This window comes from Thalassophryne amazonica, chromosome 1 (assembly GCF_902500255.1).
Source record: "Thalassophryne amazonica chromosome 1, fThaAma1.1, whole genome shotgun sequence".
NCBI classification, from domain to species: Eukaryota; Metazoa; Chordata; class Actinopteri; order Batrachoidiformes; family Batrachoididae; genus Thalassophryne; species Thalassophryne amazonica.
Window position 1 is genome coordinate 171,414,563 of NC_047103.1, and position 19,953 is coordinate 171,434,515.

The 19,953-nt window shown below is 42.8% G+C and overlaps 1 protein-coding gene across 1 annotated transcript in view; it reads left to right on the forward strand.

Moving 5' to 3' along the window:
• The first annotated feature begins 2,291 nt into the window (after window positions 1-2,291).
• LOC117519771 (prolactin receptor-like) overlaps window positions 2,292-19,953 on the forward strand; it is a 40,561-nt gene continuing 22,899 nt past the window's right edge. Inside the window, exon 1 of the mRNA XM_034181048.1 lies at window positions 2,292-2,439. Within this exon, the coding sequence (XP_034036939.1) occupies window positions 2,292-2,439 (148 nt within the window). The remainder of the gene's footprint in view (window positions 2,440-19,953) is intronic.

Sequence of the window (19,953 nt, forward strand, 5' to 3'; positions counted from 1 at the left end):
CCAAACTCCTCCTTGAGTTTTTGCCTCTGTGACCTCACAGGCTGCAGCACGCTTGGCCTGCCGGTACCTGTCAGCTGCCTCCGGAGTTCCACCTGCCAACAAAGACAAGTAGGACTCCTTCTTCAGCTTGACGGCATCCCTTACTTCTGGTGTCCACCACCCGGTTCGGGGATTGCCACTGCGACAGGCACCAGAGACCCTGCGATCACAGCTGCGAGCGGCCGCATCAACAATGGAGGTGGAGAACACGGTCCACTCGGACTCCATGTCTCCAACCTCCCCCGCGATCTGGGAGAAGCTCTCCTGGAGGTGGAAGTTGAAGACCTCATTGACAGAGGGTTGCGACAGTCGTTCCCAGTAGACCCTCACAATACATTTGGGCCTGCCAGGTCTGACTGGCTTCCTCCCCTCCCAGCGGATCCAACTCACTACCAGGTGGTGATCGGTCGATCGACCTCCGGCTCAGGGTGTCCTGGTGCCATGTGCACTTATGGACACCCTTGTGCTCGAACATGGTGTTTGTCATGGACAAACTGTGGCTAGCACAGAGGTCCAACAACTGAACACCACTCTGGTTCAGATTGGGGAGGCCATGCTTCCCGAGCACCCCTCTCCAGGTCTCACTGTCGCTGCCCACGTGGGCGTTGAAGTCCCCCAGGAGAACAATGGAGTCCCCATTCGGAGCACTATCTTGTACCCCTCCCAGGCACTCCAAGAAGGTCAGGTACTCTGCACTGCCACTCGGCCCGTAGGCCGAGACAACAGCGAGAGACCTGTCCCCAACCCGAAGGCGTAGAGACGCAACCCTCTCGTTCACCGGGGTGAACCCCAACACATGGCGACTGAGCTGGGGAGCAATGAGCAATGCTACCCCACCTGCCGCCTCTCCCTGTAGGCAACGCCAGAAAAATGGAGCGTCCAGCCCCTCTCCAGGAGTTGGGTACCAGAGCCCAAGCTGTGCTTGGAGGTGAGCCCAACTATCTCTAGTCGGTACATCTCAACCTCCCTCACAAGCTCAGGCTCATTCCCCCCCAGCGAGATGGCATTCCACGTCCCAACAGCCAGAGGCTCGTGAGCGCGGACGGGCCGCCAGGCCACCCAGTCCTCTCTGCAACCAACCCCCATGGCTCCCTCTGCAGTTGGTGAACACACAGCAGGGCGGGCCCACGTCGCTCTTTCAGGCTGGGCCCGGACGGGCCCCGTGGGCTAAGGCCTGACCCCAGGCACTCGCGTGCGAGTCCCAACCCCAGACCTGACCTGACATCTGAACCAAAAAAGTTTGTTGATTTTTTTTTTTTTTAGATTCAGAATCCGTTCTTCACTGTGGTCTTCCATTCTTCACTTTGTTCCTCACAGTGGAAACTGGCAGCTGAAATCTCTGAGATAGGTTTTTGTATCCTTCCCCTAAACCATGATGTGAACAATCTGTTTTCAGGTCATTTGAGAGTTGTTTAGAGGCTCCCATGTTGCCACTCCTTAGAAGAGATGCAAAGAGGGGAAACATTTGCAAATGGACACCTCTAAATACCCTTTCTCATGATTGGATTCACCTGTGTAAGGAGGTCAAGGGTCAATGAGCTTACCAAACCATTTTGTGTTCCAATAATTAGTGCTAAATGTATTAAATCAATAAAATGACAAAGGTGCCCAAATTTATGCACCTGCCTAATTTTGTTTAAATAATTATTGCACACTTTCTGTAAATACTAGAAACTTCATTTCACTTCTCAAATATCAGTGTGTTTGTCTGCTATATGATATATTTAAGTGAAATTTCTGATCCAGACAACCAATGATTTATAAAGGAAAATCATGAAATCATCGGGCGGGCCCAAACCTTTACATACAACTGTTGGTAGCCATAGTTTAAGGGTGGTAATAAATTAAGCAGAGTTCCAGTAATGATTTTAACTGAAATTGCAGGAAATTAATATAAAGTTTGGTGAATAATTGCATTTATTATTTGGCACATTTAGTTGATGTTGTGTTTTCAGACATTTCCTTTGTTCAGAGCTTGTCTGGTTACCAGCGACTGATTCATGGTGAAATCAACCTCCATTTTTCACTGTTGTCAGCTAATATCCCTAATTTCTCCAAAAATATTTGTCCTATCAACTTTCCGCTTTGGCAGCGTTCATCCTTGACCCAAAATACAGAAACGTGCCAAACGGTAAATGTCAAGTGATCAGTATCGAAGCCCCACACACACACACACACAGAGGCCACTTGGCTTTAATATACAGATAAATAACGCCACGGCGGTGACTGACAGGGTCCAAGCAGTTGGAGCCATGAATAACCCGCCCATGGCTAAAACCCTCCTGTCCGCTGCCTCGTCCTCTGTCACCCTGACGTCCGTCCTTCAGCCTCCTCTCAGTCCGTCCTGTTGTCTCTATGACTGCGGTGGTGTTACAGCGCCCCCATCAGGACAAGTCATAGGTCAGTTTTGGTAAACAACTCCACAAAGGGTGATTTTCAAAACAGTACCTTATTGGGAGTTAAGGAGGGTTTAGGTGAATAAGATCCATCAAGTCTAGTTTGGCAGCCAAAACAGGAAAAACCACCAAAGATTTGTTCAATAACTTTAACTGGATTTGGTTTAAACCACTGTACGTTCCACATCTTATGAAGACTGAGGATAAATTGTTGAATGAATAGTTGGGGAGTAAAAAAAAAAGTTTTATCAGAAGTGGGCGGGGCTTAAATGGTTAGATGCAGAACCTGACATAGAATCCAGATTATTTTAGGCCTCCAGGTTCAGATGTATTGCCAAAAACCTATTGGGGTGGTTGCAGCGCCTCCATCAGGTTGATTGAGGTATGAGTTTTTGTGTAAGTTCACTAAGCTTGATTTCCTTCATGAGCTACAGCAATTTTTGTGAAATAAGCCACTCCCACTGAACTTTGGCAGAACTGTGGCAAAACGGAAACAACAAAAATCCATCCAGTACGACTCATGGTTCAGTGGTTGTTATAGCAACGCCATGAGGACAATGATGGTAGTTTTTTGGATGTGTATATTTTGTATATATGTTTGGTGTTGTGTGCATATATTGTTTGTTTGTGTGTGTCTGTGTGTATATATATATTTTTTTTTTGTGTATATATATATATATATATATATATATATATATATATATATATATATATATATATTTGTTGTGTGTATATATTTGTGTGCATATATTGGTTTGTGTGTGTGTGTGTATATATGTTTGAGATGAGATATACTTTATTGATCTCACAGTGCAGAAATTATGTTTACACTCTAGTTGCCTCAGACAGCAATTAGTCCACAATTATTACTTGTTTACTGTAATAATGGCACACATCAGAATTTTAAACAGCACATACACATTGACATTGTTTATGTGCACTAAGTTTGAAGGTGTCCGTTATCCGAATTGAGGCAAGTGGGCGAAGGCCATGCAGCAACCCTGAGATGCGCCGCCGTTGGCTTGGGGGGAGTCACGGGGGCTGCAGCTAAAACTGCACTGACCCCGCTGAAGAGGGAAGGAGTGAGGTGAGCAGACGCCGGAGTGGGGAGTGTTGATGTGGGATAGGAGGGGGTGGGGGAAGGGAATGGAGCATGCTTCAGTCCTGTGAAAAGCAGTTTTATTGCGGCTCTGGGCTTCGATTCTAATTTTTTCCTCCTCTTACTGACCGTCTGCCCCAGCTCTGTTTTATTAGTTATTTAGCATGGGTTTTGTTGGGGAAGTGTCGTGACACGGACCCACAACAGGGGGCGTTAAGAAGGGACAATGGAATAGCCAAAAAGTAACAATTTAATGTTGTGAAGGTGCACAACGTAATACAGACAGATACAAATATGCGTTATATCAATCCGACAAAAGGTGACGTGTGTGGCAGGCTCGAAGATAGGAGACGGTCCGGTGAGAGGAAAGCCGGAACCCACACAAGCCTCACCACCAACGGACCTGAAGAACACCGGAGCCGCCAAGCCCTGCGCCCCAGGTGGCCACTGTCTTCAGCAGTCAGACCCGGTACTGCTGGCAGAAAACAGAAACAGTTCTGGATGAGTGTGAGTTCGCACAATCAGTAATCCCACAGTCTGTGTTCAGTAAGGAGGGAGAACCTCCACCTCCAATCACACACTCGTGCAGCTCCTGTCTAACCACTTATCTGGTTGGGGTGTGAAGCGCAAGCCGTCGCTGATAACACCAAACGCCCAATCCCACAGATAAGGCAATCACCACAGGAAAACGGCCTGCAAAAGAAGTTCAGACTATTACACAAGGTTTTGTTCAGCAGAGAAATTACCTGATTGGTAGTTGATTTCTCAGCGGGGAGGTGGAGTTGCAGTCCCGGCCTTTATGGTGGTGGTGATGCGTGACAGCTGGCGTTGGATAGATGACAGCTGTCACCTCCAGCGGCTCCAACGCCCTCTCGTGCTTGGAGCCCGCACGCCAAGCAGGGCGCCATCTGGTGGTGGTGGGCCAGCAGTACCTCCTCTTCGGCGGCCCACACAGGTTTATTCTGTTCTATTTTGCTTTGCCACTTTGTTTCTTTGCTACTTTTATACTTTAGCCATTGTCCAATTCTGTTCTTGTTTTGTTCAGCCAGTTTGTGTTTTCATTGTTTACCACTGTTTATATTGTTCTTCTCATTTGTTATATATCTGTTGTGTGAATTCCTCTGGAGGAAAACAGTTGGGCAGTTTGACCTTCAGGCTTGATAAGCCTGTAATGTTATGGTTACAGCAGTGAAATCACTTTTTAACAGTTCCACTTGCACAACCAAATCCCAATTATGAATTAAGAATATTCACCGGCCTCTGAAATCTTCAACTTCAATTGCAAGGCACGCATCTGCTCCAAGATGTCATCCAATTTGTGTCTGAGTTCAAGAGTCACTGCAGTCTGAGAATGCACTGCCTTGCCAACCTTGTTAATCATGACGGACAAGCGAGGGGCCGTGGTTCTTGATGCTGCCATCTTGCCAATTTTCCAGTAGATCAGGGCAGCACATAAGCCAAAAGTACCAGCGCTGCTACCATAAGTCCAAAAATGAATAAATCCTCGATGTCCTCAACGGAGAAAGGTGCCAAGCATGCCACATGCCAAGACCCCCAGGAGTCGAGAACATAGCCCGCAGGATACGTTCCATCTGGGCAGGTAGGACCCCCGGAAAGACCAGCTGATCAATTCCATGGTTAATCCAATAGTAGTCCAATAGATCCAGAATCCAATATAATTTGAGGAATTCACAGTCTGGAGAAGTAGGGACTTAAAGGTTAAAAGCAGAGAGCACAGATAAGGAAGAGTGGAGGAGATGCGACCGCCCTCGTCGGAGTCCCAAGAGTTTGTTTGGGTGTGTGTGTATTTTTGTGTGTGTATATTTGTTTGTGTGTGTGTATATTAGTTTGTGTGTGTATATTTGTTTGTGTGTGTGTGGATATATATATATATATATATATATATATATTTGTTTGTTTGTGTGTCTATGTGTGTATAATATATATATTTGTGTGTGTGTGTATATATATTTGTGTGTATATATATTTGTGTGTGTATATATGTGTGTATATATTTGTGTGTGTATATATTTGTGTGTGTATATATTTGTGTGTGTATATTTGTTTGTGTGTGTGTATTTGTGTGTACGTATTTTTGTTTGTGTGTGTGTATGTGTGTGTGTGTGTGTGTGTGTGTGTGTGTGTGTGTGTATGTATGTGTGTATATTTGTGTGTGTATATATTTGTGCATATGTTTGTGTGTGTGTGTGTATATGTTTGTGTGTGTGTGTGTATATATATTTTTTTTGTTTGTGTGTGTATTCTTGTTTGTGTGTGTATATATATTTGCTTGTGTGTGTATATTTGTTTGTGTGTGTGTGGTGTGTGTGTACGTATTTTTGATTTGTGTGTATGTGTGTGTGTGTGTGTGGTGTGTGTATTTTTTTTTACCTTTAATACCTATTGTGCCATAGGTATTAAAGGCACTGCGCTGCGGTGGTTTGAATCATATTTATCTAATAGATTACAATTTTGTTCATGTAAATGGGGAATCTTCTTCACAGACTAAGGTTAATTATGGAGTTCCACAAGGTTCTGTGCTAGGAGCAGTTTTATTCACTTTATATACTATGTTTCCCTTAGCCAGTATTATAGACGGTATTGCTTAAATTTTCATTGTTACGCAGATGATACCCAGCTTTATCTATCCATGAAGCCAGAGGACACACACCAATTAGCTAAATGCAGGATTGTCTTACAGACATAAAGACATGGATGACCTCTAATTTCCTGCTTTTAAATTCAGATAAAACTGAAGTTATTGTACTTGGCCCCACAAATCTTAGAAACATGGTGTCTAACCAGATCCTTACTCTGGATGGCATTACCCTGACCTCTAGTAATACTGTGAGAAATCTTGGAGTCATTTTTGATCAGGATATGTCATTCAAAGCGCATATTAAACAAATATGTAGGACTGCTTTTTTGCATTTACGCAATATCTCTAACAATTAGACAAGGTCGTGTCTCAGAGTGATTGCTGAAAAACTAATTCATGCATTATTTTCTCTAGGCTGGACTATTGTAATTCATTATTATCAGGTTGTCCTAAAAGTTCCTGAAAAGCCTTCAGTAATTCAAAATGCTGCAGCTAGAGTACTAACGGGGACTAGAAGGAGAGAGTATATCTCTCCCATATTGGCCTCTCTTCATTGGCTTCCTGTTAATTCTAGAATAGAATTTAAAATTCTTCTTCTTACTTATAAGATTTTGAATAATCAGATCCCATCTTATCTTAGGGACCTCATAGTACCATATCACCCCAATAGAGCGCTTCGCTCTCAGCCTGCAGGCTTACTTGTAGTTCCTAGGGTTTGTGTTGCTGTGGCCGCTGAGAGGAGGTACTGCTGGCCCACCACACCAGAGGGCACCCCTGCCTGGAGTGCGGGCTCCAGGCACCAGAGGGCGCTGCCGCCTCACAGGAGCATCCGTGGGTGACAGCTGACACTCATCACCTGTGACAGCTGTCACCACTCATCTGCTCTGCCATCGGTATCATCTCCACCTCTTTGCCGAGATATCGTTTACCTGAAAGGTAATATCCTCAGCCTGGCTGCTTGATAGAAAAGCCCTTTTTGGATTTTTTGTGAGTGATAACAGACTTTTTCTCCACAGAGAGGTGGAGGTAGCTCCATGCCGTGCAGATTGTGGGTGCAGTACGCACCCCACGTTTAATGTGTTTTTGTTCCTCGCCCAGCAGTACCAGGTCCGACCGCGGAGGCAGTGGCCACTGGGAGTTCGGGACTTGGCGGCTCCAGTATTCCCGGGGTCTCTGGTGGCGGATGGAGGAAATCGTGTGGTTCCGGTTCTGCTTTGGACAGGCGTCTCCTATCTTCGAGCCTGCCCACATGACACCTTGTAATTGACCTTTGATCTATTGTGTTAATCTGTTGTGTTGTGTTGTGCACGTTCGCAACAGTAAAGTGTTGTTATGTGACCTATTTCCATTGTCCGTTCATTTGCGCCCCCTGTTGTGGGGTCCGTGTACTTACACTTTCCCAACAGTTTGTAAGAGTAGAATGGGAGGCAGAGCCTTCAGCTTTCAGGCTCCTCTCCTGTGGAAACCAGCTCCCAATTCAGATCAGGGAGACAGAACCCTCTCTACTTTTAAGATTAGGCTTAAAACTTTCCTTTTTGCTAAGCTTATAGTTAGGGCTGGATCAGGTGAACCTGAAACCATCCCTTAGTTATGCTGCTATAGACTTAGACTGCTGGGGGGTTCCCATGAGCACTGAGTGTTTCTTTCTCTTTTTGCTCTGTATGCACCACTCTGCATTTAATCATTAGTGATTGATCTCTGCTCCCCTCCACAGCATGTCTTTTTCCTGGTTCTCTCCCTCAGCCCCAACCAGTCCCAGCAGAAGACTGCCCCTCCTGAGCCTGGTTTCTGCTGGAGGTTTCTTCCTGTTAAAAGGGAGTTTTTTCCTTCCCACTGTGCCAAGTGCTTGCTCACAGGGGTTCGTTTTGACTGTTGGTGTTTTTCTGTAATTATTGTATGGCCTTGCCTTACACTATAAAGCGCCCTGGGGCAACTGTTTGTTGTGATTTGGCGCTATATAAATAAAATTGATTTGATTTGATTTGATTTTTTGTTGGTGTGTGTATTCTTGCTTGTGTGTGCATATATATTGCTATGTGCTTTGGTGTGTATATTTGTTGTGTGTGTGTATTTTTGATTGTGTGTGTGTGTGGTGTATATATATATATTATATATTATATATATATATAAGATGTATATAAGATGTGCGGACGGATTCGCACGTCGGCAGGCAGCCGGCGCGGCGTGCCGCCACAGGAAAAACACCTCCGTGTTGATATCCATTTGTAAAAACCAGGCAGCTTTTGATGGCTTCAGTTGAGTATCTGAGAAATTGTTAACAGACTGGACATGTTCCGACTTGTCCTTAAGGTTTCCAATGGAGGTGTTTTTCCTGTGGCGGCGCGCCGCGCCAGCTGCCTGCCAACGCGCCAATCTGTCCGCACATCTTTAATTACAAAATCTCCTTTAACAGTGGAATGTCCGGTAATCTGCTGAACCCGACCTCTTCTGAAAGTTCTCTGTTCTCTCACGACGTCCTGGGTCAACAGAGGCTTAAATTTGGAGGTTTTCAGCTTGAAACAGGATGACGACATCGCCTTGGAGCGCTGCGCGACATCCCGCTCCATGGGAAGTCCTTAAAGCGACAGTAACACTCCATAATCTCTCATCAGCCGTTAAAATTTTCAGCGAAAACCAGCTGAATTCTCGAATGGTGTCCACTTCGATGTGCCTCACAGGGTCTGAAAAAATTTTGATAAAGCAAAGCGCCAGTCTGTCAGGAAGTTGTCAGACAAAGGGATTCCGACGGGAGGGGTGGATCACTCCTCACTCAAAGCCCGCCCACAGGCGAATGACGTAACCGACAGGCGTGAAAAACTTGCATGCCCACGAGGGTTCAAGCTTGTCTGATGTAATCACACGTGATTCAAATCCATATAGTTTTTGAAAAAAATAAAAAGGTCTGATACTTTTCTCACAGACCTCGTATATTTGTGCATGTGTATATATATTTATTTGTTGTGTGTATATTTTGTTTGTGTATGTGTATATATATTTGTTTGTGTATATATTGTGTGTTATATTTGTTTGTGTGTGTATTTTTGTTTGTGTGTCCGTGATATTTTTGTTGTGTATTATTTGTTTGTGTGTGTATTTTTGTTTGTGTGTCCGTGTATATTTTCGCCCACTGAGACACACAAATGTTCACAAACTCTTTCATTTTAATGTTGCAGGTGCGGAATCAGTTTCCTGAAACTTGAATAATACGACCCCTTTAAGAAATATTTAGCAGTTTACATCATTTTTTTATTTATTATTTATTTGTTGTTGATGGCTCGGGGATTGTGGCCGGACTGTTCCACTACATATGTTACGCTTTATATTTCCAGATAAAATAAAAACATTTTCACCACTTTTATGAAAATCAGCTCGTTAATTTTTGTTTGGGATAAAAATAAACGTCAGGTGACGACAAAGAAAATATTTCAGATCACAAAAAAAAAAAACAAAAAAAAAACAGAAAAGCTCAAACTGCTGCTTTTCTGTTTTTTTTTCTTTCGTGTCTTAAAGATGATCTAAACCGATCATCACTCTGCTGATGAAAAACTTTCTTTGTTTCCTCTCAGCAAAGACAAAATAAAGAAAATAAATGGACTGCATTTATATCGATCTTTTCTATCTGCATCAGGCAGGCGCGCAAAACGCTTTAAAATAATGCTCACATTCACCCCAATGTCAGGGTGGCTGCCATACAAGGTGCTCACTACACACCAGGAGCCAGGGGCGTAGTACCAAATTCTGGGCCTCAGGTACTAGCCCCCCCCCCCCCCCCCCCACACACACACACTGTTATTTCTTTTTATTAACACAAACAAATTTCTAATGTGTAGTCAAACCAGTCTAAATCATGTATACCTTAGATCACACCTGGGAATCAGAACCATTTTTAAGTTGGGGGAGCAGTATTGAGTTGGGGGGTCTGGGGGACCAAATTGCACCATTTTCTGGAAAAATGGTTGCAATTTGGTGCATTCCCATCTGTTAAAATGCACAGGAAGGCACCAAATTGCACCATTTTTCCAGAAAATGGTGCAATTTGGTCCCCCAGACCCCCCAACTCAATATAGCTAGCTTTCAAGCTCACCTCTCTTTTCAAAGAATTTGGTTAGCAGCTGCTTTCCCTCATTTAATTTTCTTCCCTGTCCTTTTTTTTCCTCTTCTTTTTGAAATCCGGACTTTGTGTTATGTGTCGGACGCAGCCCGGAGACCGACCAGCGTTTGAAGGACCCAGTATAAAGTAGCAGAGACGGTACAAAGGATAACAGAGTTTAATGAACATAACAGTGCTGTGAAAAAATAAAAGTGCGCGTTCTGGCGTGGTGGTTTTTGCGGTGCGCTCCCAGCAGCGCCAACGGTCGGAGCCAGAACCAATTCGGACCCAAGGACCCCGCGACACCCCCAGGTGGCCGCGACAAACCGAGTCTGTGAAAGAAGGAACCATTATGTGAGTCCACACTCAACACACAGCGAGACCACTCAAAGGTGTACAAACAGCAAACACTTCCTGGCTTAATTGCAAATCAGCTTCCCACCCTGCAGGCATAGAACACCCTGTTCACAAACTCCACTGCAGTGGAAGCTGATTTAAACGACCAACATACAGCTCAATATAATAAGGTGTGAGGGACACCACATTACTGACTGTATAAATGTTAGTCACAAAATGTGACGTACCTCAGGAAGTGTGCTGACGAGCGTGAGACCTCACCCCCTCCTCTTTCACAGACCGTGCATCAAACCTGGACGTTCTCTGCATCCACTGATGATGAGATGGCTCCTGAGACGACGATCTCACCCGTCTGGTCACAAGGTCGAGTCTCTGGCAAATACACACTGTGTACTCCAGTCTTAAATGCCCCATGTTCCAATCCATATAGATGCACCACAGCTGTGAGTCCTGACGAGCCGCAGGTTGATCAGCCTCAGGTGATCAGGGTGAGGTCCTGATAAACTCAGCTACACAGCCACTCAGTCCCAATGCAAGCCACCTGGAAGGAAAAACAAAGACAGGACAGAAAACAGAACAAAAGGCAGCCAGGCCCCCCCCAGCCACACAACACTAAGGAAAGACGTCTTATTTCAGCCTAAACACTAGGGCTGCAACTAACAATTATTTTAGTAAAGATTTATCGGTTTGAGTTTGTAACAAGTTATGTTATATTCTCATCAAAACATACCTGAGTAGCATTTTGTTTTTATTTTGCACATACATACAACCCCTGGCAAAAATGATGGAATCACCGGCCTCGGAGGATGTTCATTCAGTTGTTTAATTTTGTAGAAAAAAGCAGATCACACACATGACACAAAACTAAAGTCATTTCAAATGGCAACTTTCTGGCTTTAAGAAACACTATAAGAATCAGGAAAAAAAATTGTGGCAGTCAGTAACGGTTACTTTTTTAGACCAAGCAGAAGGGAAAAATTATGGAATCATTCAATTCTGAGGAAAAAATTATGGAATCATGAAAAACAAAAGAACACTCCAACACATCACTAGTATTTTGTTGCACCACCTCTGGCTTTTATAACAGCTTGCAGTCTCTGAGTCATGGACTTAATGAGTGACAAACAGTACTCTCATCAATCTGGCTCAACTTTCTCTGATTGCTGTTGCCAGATCAGCTTTGCAGGTTGGAGCCTTGTCATGGACCATTTTCTTCAACTTCCACCAAAGATTTTCAATTGGATTAAGATCCGGACTATTTGCAGGCCATGACATTGACCCTATGGTGTCTTTTTGCAAGGAATGTTTTCACAGTTTTTGCTCTAGGCAAGATCATTATCATCTGAAAAATGATTTCTTCATCCCCAAACATCCCTTCAATTGATGGGATAAGAAAAGTGTCCAAAATATCAACGTAAACTTGTGCATTTATTGATGATGTAATGACAGCCATCTCCCCAGTGCCTTTACCTGACATGCAGCCCCATATCATCAATGACTGTGGAAATTTACATGTTCTCTTCAGGCAGTCATCTTTATAAATCTCATTGGAACGGCACCAAACAAAAGTTTCCAGCATCATCACCTTGCCCAATGCAGATTCGAGATTCATCACTGAATATGACTTTAATCCAGTCATCCACAGTCCACGATTGCTTTTCCTTAGCCCATTGTAACCTTGTTTTTTTCTGTTTAGGTGTTAATGATGGCTTTCGTTTAGCTTTTCTGTATGTAAATCCCATTTCCTTTAGGAGGTTTCTTACAGTTCGGTCACAGACGTTGACTCCAGTTTCCTCCCATTCGTTCCTCATTTGTTTTGTTGTGCATTTTCGATTTTTGAGACATATTGCTTTAAGTTTTCTGTCTTGACGCTTTGATGTCTTCCTTGGTCTACCAGTATGTTTGCCTTTAACAACCTCCCATGTTGTTTGTATTTGGTCCAGAGTTTAGACACAGCTGACTGTGAACAACCAACATCTTTTGCAACATTGTGTGATGATTTACCCTCTTTTAAGAGCTTGATAATCCTCTCCATTGTTTCAATTGACATCTCTCGTGTTGGAGCCATGATTCATGTCAGTCCACTTGGTGCAACAGCTCTCCAAGGTGTGATCACTCCTTTTTAGATGCAGACTAACGAGCAGATCTGATATGATGCAGGTGTTAGTTTTGGGGATGAAAATTTACAGGGTGACTCCATAATTTTTTCCTCAGAATTGAGTGAGTCCATATTTTTTTCCTCTGCTTGGTCTAAAAAAGTAACTGTTACTGACTGCCACAGTCTTTTTTTCCTGATTTCTTATAGTGTTTCTTAAAGCCAGAAAGTTGCCATTTGAAATGACTTTAGTTTTGTGTCATGTCTGTGATCTGCTTTCTTTCTACAAAATTAAACAACTGAATGAACATCCTCCGAGGCCGGTGATTCCATAATTATTGCCAGGCATCACCGACACACCACAAAGAGATTTCCATCAGGTTTAGATGCCTACAGCAACTATCTCATCCACCAACAACATATTACAGCAAGAGTCCACAAACTCTTTTAAAGGCCTGACTAAAGTGTAATATGTTATATTTAAGATATTTTCATGAAAAGACACAAATGTGCAGTTTACTGCATTTTATTTTTTCTTGTAAAAACACAACTAGATGTGGTTGACCGAAACAAATTGTCATTAAACTTAAATAAAACAGGGATGAAGTGGGGTTTAAGAGTCACTAGGTGTTCACAGGAAACGCTTATTTATTTCTATATTTATCTATTTATGTTCCTTGTTAGTTGGTTTTATCTTTTCTGTTGTTTTGTTTTATCACATTCTTTTTGTCTGTTTCTATAAACTGTATTGTACCATTATTAGTTATTATTACTAGTATTGTTGTTGTTGCTATTATTAATATATAAAATTAAAATTAAAAAATTACAATTTGTAATACATTTGACTCTTTTACGACACAAATTCTGAGCCATTAATTATTATACAGAAAATAAATTACACAAACTGTGCTGAGATGCAAACAGCTTAATGCTAATTTTAACATTGAAAAGCCATAGACATGCTAACGTGTTAGCATCGATCCATTTTTAACTTATAAAATACATTTATCAACTTTCAGAAGACCATAACAGGTCAGATTAACATAAAAAAGGTAAACATTACTCACAGACATATGGTCTTTGGGGTTTACCGGGGAAAAATTAAGATAAAGTGAAATAAAACAAAGAACGAACGAAGCAGCAGATCGAAGCACTGCTTCACTGGTTCAAGATTCAAGCAAAGCCGCGCTGCAGAAACGGTTGATTATATGGAAGAAACAAAACTTTGCGGTAAAACAAGTTATTTAGCAAGTAATCGATGACTAAATTAGTTGGCAACTATTTTAATAATCCATTTTAATTGATTAACTTGATTAGTTGTTTCAACTATGCTAAACCCTCATGCTGTCAGATCCCGTGTGTGTGTGTGTGTGTGTGTGTGTGTGTGTGTGGTGTGTGTGTGTGTGTGTGTGTGGTGTGTGTGTGTGTGCAGCGTGCCACCTGTGCGCCCGGACTAAACCATTGTACAAGGGTGCAGGGGTGGAAGGGCCCTCAGAGATCTTTCAATATTATTGTTAGAGCAGAATTATGTTTCGCGACATTTATACATTAATTCTGATTATATTCTTTCACAACGTGAATTGTATGGACATTAATAACATGCAACACAAAAATGTATTTAATGCGTTTTTTTTGTGCCCCATGCTCTGGGTCCTTTACCCTCCCCAGTCCAACGCCCTGCCAGGAGAGAGGAGATTAAGGACTTTGCCCAAAGGCCCTTAGTGATTTTCCAGTCAGGCTGGGATTTGAACCGAAGATCCTCTGGTGTCAAGCCCAACGCTTAACACTAGACCATCACCTCCCAAAGGAGGTGTCCAGTTTGAAAAACGTCCAGTTTTAATCAGCGGACCGATTCTGTCTCCAAAAGTCTTTATTCTCCAGTTCATATTAAATAAATAAATCAGATGTGTGGCTGTAAATTCTGTGAGCTAAATTTCTTCAAGCACAGAAAAGTCAAAGTATGCATTTTAAGGTTTTGTGTGAAATGTGTTTTTATCCAGTGTGTACATTTAAATTTTGTATTTCATATTAAGTCTCTGCAAAGTCCAAAAATATTCATCGGTATGTGAAGAAATTCTCTTTTTGAAAGAAAAATTTTGACCTGAAGCAAGTCATTGTAGATGTCTGTGACATATGTCACAGATATCCATAATCTGGATTCTGCTCTGTGGGACACGCCCACTGAACCGGGGCTAAAGTGTGCTGGTCTGTTTTATATTCTGGGTTAATCCCGTTCAAACCACCAGGAGCCAGAGGATAAGATGTGCCCCCTAGTGGTAGCATTTTAAAATGTATTTGAGGGAACGTATTGCTGTAAAACCCTCAGACGGCAACATTAGTCCCTGTTTTCAGCACCTCTGAGTCGTCACTAGGCAACGTCTGCAGCTAATCAGAATTTAGGTGCCATTGGGCGTGACGGCTTTAAGAGTACAGCCAGCGATCGGGCATGTTGATGGAAGCCAATCACAGCACAAAGAACAAACAAGGCAGTCAGTAAACCGGCCACTGTCTCCTTCATGCCGCTAAACATCCTTCTGCTTCAAGTAACTGCCAATATAATCGCACAATTATCTGATACCGTCGGTTTCTGCTTGAATGTTTTCAGGCCTGCAGTGGAAAATTGATTGTTGTCTGCAAACAGCATGATGTCAAACCGCTGACAATCCTGCCCCCTGCTGGCAGCCCCCAAAAAATCTTAAAGGGCATATTACACTCGAATCAACACTCACTCATCTTCAGCTGCTTACTCCAATTACAGCTTACAGGGGGTGGAGCCTATCCCAGCAGTCATAGGGCATGAGGCGGGGTTCACCCTGGAGAGGATGTCAGTCTGTTACGCGACACATAGAGAAAAACCACACAGACACACCTATGGACAATTATAAAGTCTCCATTTCATTGAACCTGCATGTCAGTGGATGTGGGAGGAAGCCGAAGCACCTGGAGGAATCCCACACAGACACGGGGAGAACACGCAAACTCCACACACAAAGGACACAGAATGCTATCCAAGCCACTGTGCTACCAATAACTGAAAGACTGGGTACCAGCAGCCAAAACCCATTTCAGCCGCTGGTACCTGCGATCTAGTTCTTTCGGTCATGACCCAACCCTCATGGCCATAGGTAGACTAGGAAGGAAGACTGACCAGTAGATCGAGAGCTTCGCCTATTGGCTCAGCTCCCTTTTCGTCACAACAGGACGGTGAGCGAATGCACAACGCCCCTGCTGTGCCGATTCTCCAGCCAACTCACACTCCATTGTCCCCTCACTTGTGAACAAGACCCTGAGGTACTTGAACTCCTTCACTTCAGGACAGACCTTGTCCTCTACCAGTGTAGGCAATCCATCAGTTTCCTGCTGAGAACCATGGGCTCAGATTTAGAGGTGCTGATCCTCATCCCAGCCGCTTCACACTCGGCTGTGAACGGATCCAATGAGTGTTGGAGATCACATGTCAATGAAGCCAACAGGACCACCTCATCTGCAAAAAGCAGTGATGAGACCCTGAGCCCACCAAACTGGAAGCTCTCCTCCCCGGACTACGCCTCGATATCCTATCCATGATATCACAAACAAGACTGGTGACAAGGCTCAGCCTGGCTGAGGCCAACCCCCACCGGAAATGAGTCTGACTTAATCAATCAATCAATCAATCAATTTTTTTATAGCGCCAAATCACAACAAACAGTTGCCCCAAGGCGCTTTATATTGTAAGGCAAGGCCATACAAATTATGTAAAACCCCAACGGTCAAAACGACCCCCTGTGAGCAAGCACTTGGCTACAGTGGGAAGGAAAAACTCCCTTTTAACAGGAGAAACCTCCAGCAGAACCAGGCTCAGGGAGGGGCAGTCTTCTGCTGGGACTGGTTGGGGCTGAGGGAGAGAACCAGGAAAAAGACATGCTGTGGAGGGGAGCAGAGATCGATCACTAATGATTAAATGCAGAGTGGTGCATACAGAGCAAAAAGAGAAAGAAACAGTGCATCATGGGAACCCCCAGCAGTCTAAGTCTATAGCAGCATAACTAAGGATGGTTCAGGGTCACCTGATCCAGCCCTAACTATAAGCTTTAGCAAAAGGAAAGTTTTAAGCCTAATCTTAAAAGTGAGAGGGTGTCTGTCTCCTGATCTGAATTGGGAGCTGGTTCCACAGGAGAGGAGCCTGAAAGCTGAAGGCTCTGCCTCCCATTCTACTCTTACAAACCCTAGGAACTACAAGTAAGCCTGCAGTCTGAGAGCGAAGCGCTCTATGGGGTGATATGGTTACGAGGTCCCTAAGATAAGATGGGACCTGATTATTCAAAACCTTATAAGTAAGAAGAATTTTAAATTCTATTCTAGAATTAACAGGAAGTCAATGAAGAGAGGCCAATATGGGTGAGATATGCTCTCTCGTTCTAGTCCCCGTCAGTACTCTAGCTGCAGCATTTTGAATTAACTGAAGGCTTTTTAGGGAACTTTTAGGACAACCTGATAATAATGAATTACAATAGTCCAGCCTAGAGGAAATAAATGCATGAATTAGTTTTTCAGCATCACTCTGAGACAAGACCTTTCTGATTTTAGAGATATTGCGTAAATGCAAAAAAGCAGTCCTACATATTTGTTTAATATGCGCTTTGAATGACATATCCTGATCAAAAATGACTCCAAGATTTCTCACAGTATTACTAGAGGTCAGGGTAATGCCATCCAGAGTAAGGATCTGGTTAGACACCATGTTTCTAAGATTTGTGGGGCCAAGTACAATAACTTCAGTTTTATCTGAGTTTAAAAGCAGGAAATTAGAGGTCATCCATGTCTTTATGTCTGTAAGACAATCCTGCAGTTTAGCTAATTGGTGTGTGTCCTCTGGCTTCATGGATAGATAAAGCTGGGTATCATCTGTGTAACAATGAAAATTTAAGCAATACCGTCTAATAATACTGCCTAAGGGAAGCATGTATAAAGTGAATAAAATTGGTCCTAGCACAGAACCTTGTGGAACTCCATAATTAACTTTAGTCTGTGAAGAAGATTCCCCATTTACATGAACAAATTGTAATCTATTAGACAAATATGATTCAAACCACCGCGCAGTGCCTTTAATACGTATGGCATGCTCTAATCTCTGTAATAAAATTTTATGGTCAACAGTATCAAAAGCAGCACTGAGGTCTAACAGAACAAGCACAGAGATGAGTCCACTGTCTGAGGCCATAAGAAGATCATTTAATCTTCACTAATGCTGTTTCTGTACTATGATGAATTCTAAAACCTGACTGAAACTCTTCAAATAGACCATTCCTCTGCAGATGATCAGTTAGCTGTTTTACAACTACCCTTTCAAGAATTTTGAGAGAAAAGGAAGGTTGGAGATTGGCCTATAATTAGCTAAGATAGCTGGGTCAAGTGATGGCTTTTTAAGTAATGGTTTAATTACTGCCACCTTAAAAGCCTGTGGTACATAGCCAACTAACAAAGATAGATTGATCATATTTAAGATCGAAGCATTAAATAATGGTAGGGCTTCCTTGAGCAGCCTGGTAGGAATGGGGTCTAATAACAAGTTGATGGTTTGGATGAAGTAACTAATGAAAATAACTCAGACAGAACAATCGGAGGGAAAGAGTCTAACCAAATACCGGCATCACTGAAAGCAGCCAAAGATAACGATACGTCTTTGGGATGGTTATGAGTAATTTTTTCTCTAATAGTTAAATTTTGGTAGCAAAGAAAGTCATGAAGTCATTACTAGTTAAAGTTAATGGAATACTCAGCTCAATAGAGCTCTGACTCTTTGTCAGCCTGGCTACAGTGCTGAAAAGAAACCTGGGGTTGTTCTTATTTTCTTCAATTAGTGATGAGTAGAAAGATGTCCTAGCTTTACGGAGGGCTTTTTTATAGAGCAACAGACTCTTTTTCCAGGCTAAGTGAAGATCTTCTAAATTAGTGAGACGCCATTTCCTCTCCAACTTACGGGTTATCTGCTTTAAGCTATGAGTTTGTGAGTTATACCACGGAGTCAGGCACTTCTGATTTAAAGCTCTCTTTTTCAGAGGAGCTACAGCATCCAAAGTTGTCTTCAATGAGGATGTAAAACTATTGACGAGATACTCTATCTCCCTTACAGAGTTTAGGTAGCTACTCTGCACTGTGTTGGTATATGGCATTAGAGAACATAAAGAAGGAATCATATCCTTAAACCTAGTTACAGCGCTTTCTGAAAGACTTCTAGTGTAATGAAACTTATTCCCACTGCTGGGTAGTCCATCAGAGTAAATGTAAATGTTATTAAGAATGATCAGACAGAAGGGAGTTTTCAGGGAATACTGTTAAGTCTTCTATTTCCATACCATAAGTCAGAACAAGATCTAAGATATGATTAAAGTGGTGGGTGGACTCATTTACTTTTTGAGCAAAGCCAATAGAGTCTAATAATAGATTAAATGCAGTGTTGAGGCTGTCATTCTCAGCATCTGTGTGGATGTTAAAATCGCCCACTATAATTATCTTATCTGAGCTAAGCACTAAGTCAGACAAAAGGTCTGAAAATTCACAGAGAAACTCACAGTAACGACCAGGTGGACGTAGATAATAACAAATAAAACTGGTTTTTGGGACTTCCAATTTGGATGGACAAGACTAAGAGACAAGCTTTCAAATGAATTAAAGCTCTGTCTGGGTTTTTGATTAATTAATAAGCTGGAATGGAAGATTGCTGCTAATCCTCCCCCCGGCCCGTGCTACGAGCATTCTGACAGTTAGTGTGACTCGGGGGTGTTGACTCATTTAAACTAACATATTCATCCTGCTGTAACCAGGTTTCTGTTAGGCAGAATAAATCAATATGTTGATCAATTATTATATCATTTACCAACAGGGACTTAGAAGAGAGAGACCTAATGTTTAATAGACCACATTTAACTGTTTTAGTCTGTGGTGCAGTTGAAGGTGCTATATTATTTTTTCTTTTTGAATTTTTATGCTTAAATAGATTTTGCTGGGTTATTGGTAGTCTGGGAGCAGGCACCGTCTCTACGGGGATGGGGTAATGAGGGGATGGCAGGGGGAGAGAAGCTGCAGAAGGTGTGTAAGACTACAACTCTGCTTCCTGGTCCCAACCCTGATAGTCACCGGTTTGGAGGATTTAGAAAATTGGCCAGATTTCTAGAAATGAGAGCTGCTCCATCCAAAGTGGGATGGATGCCGTCTCTCCTAACAAGACCAGGTTTCCCCAGAAGCTTGCAATTATCTATGAAGCCCACCTCATTTTTTGGACACCACTCAGACAGC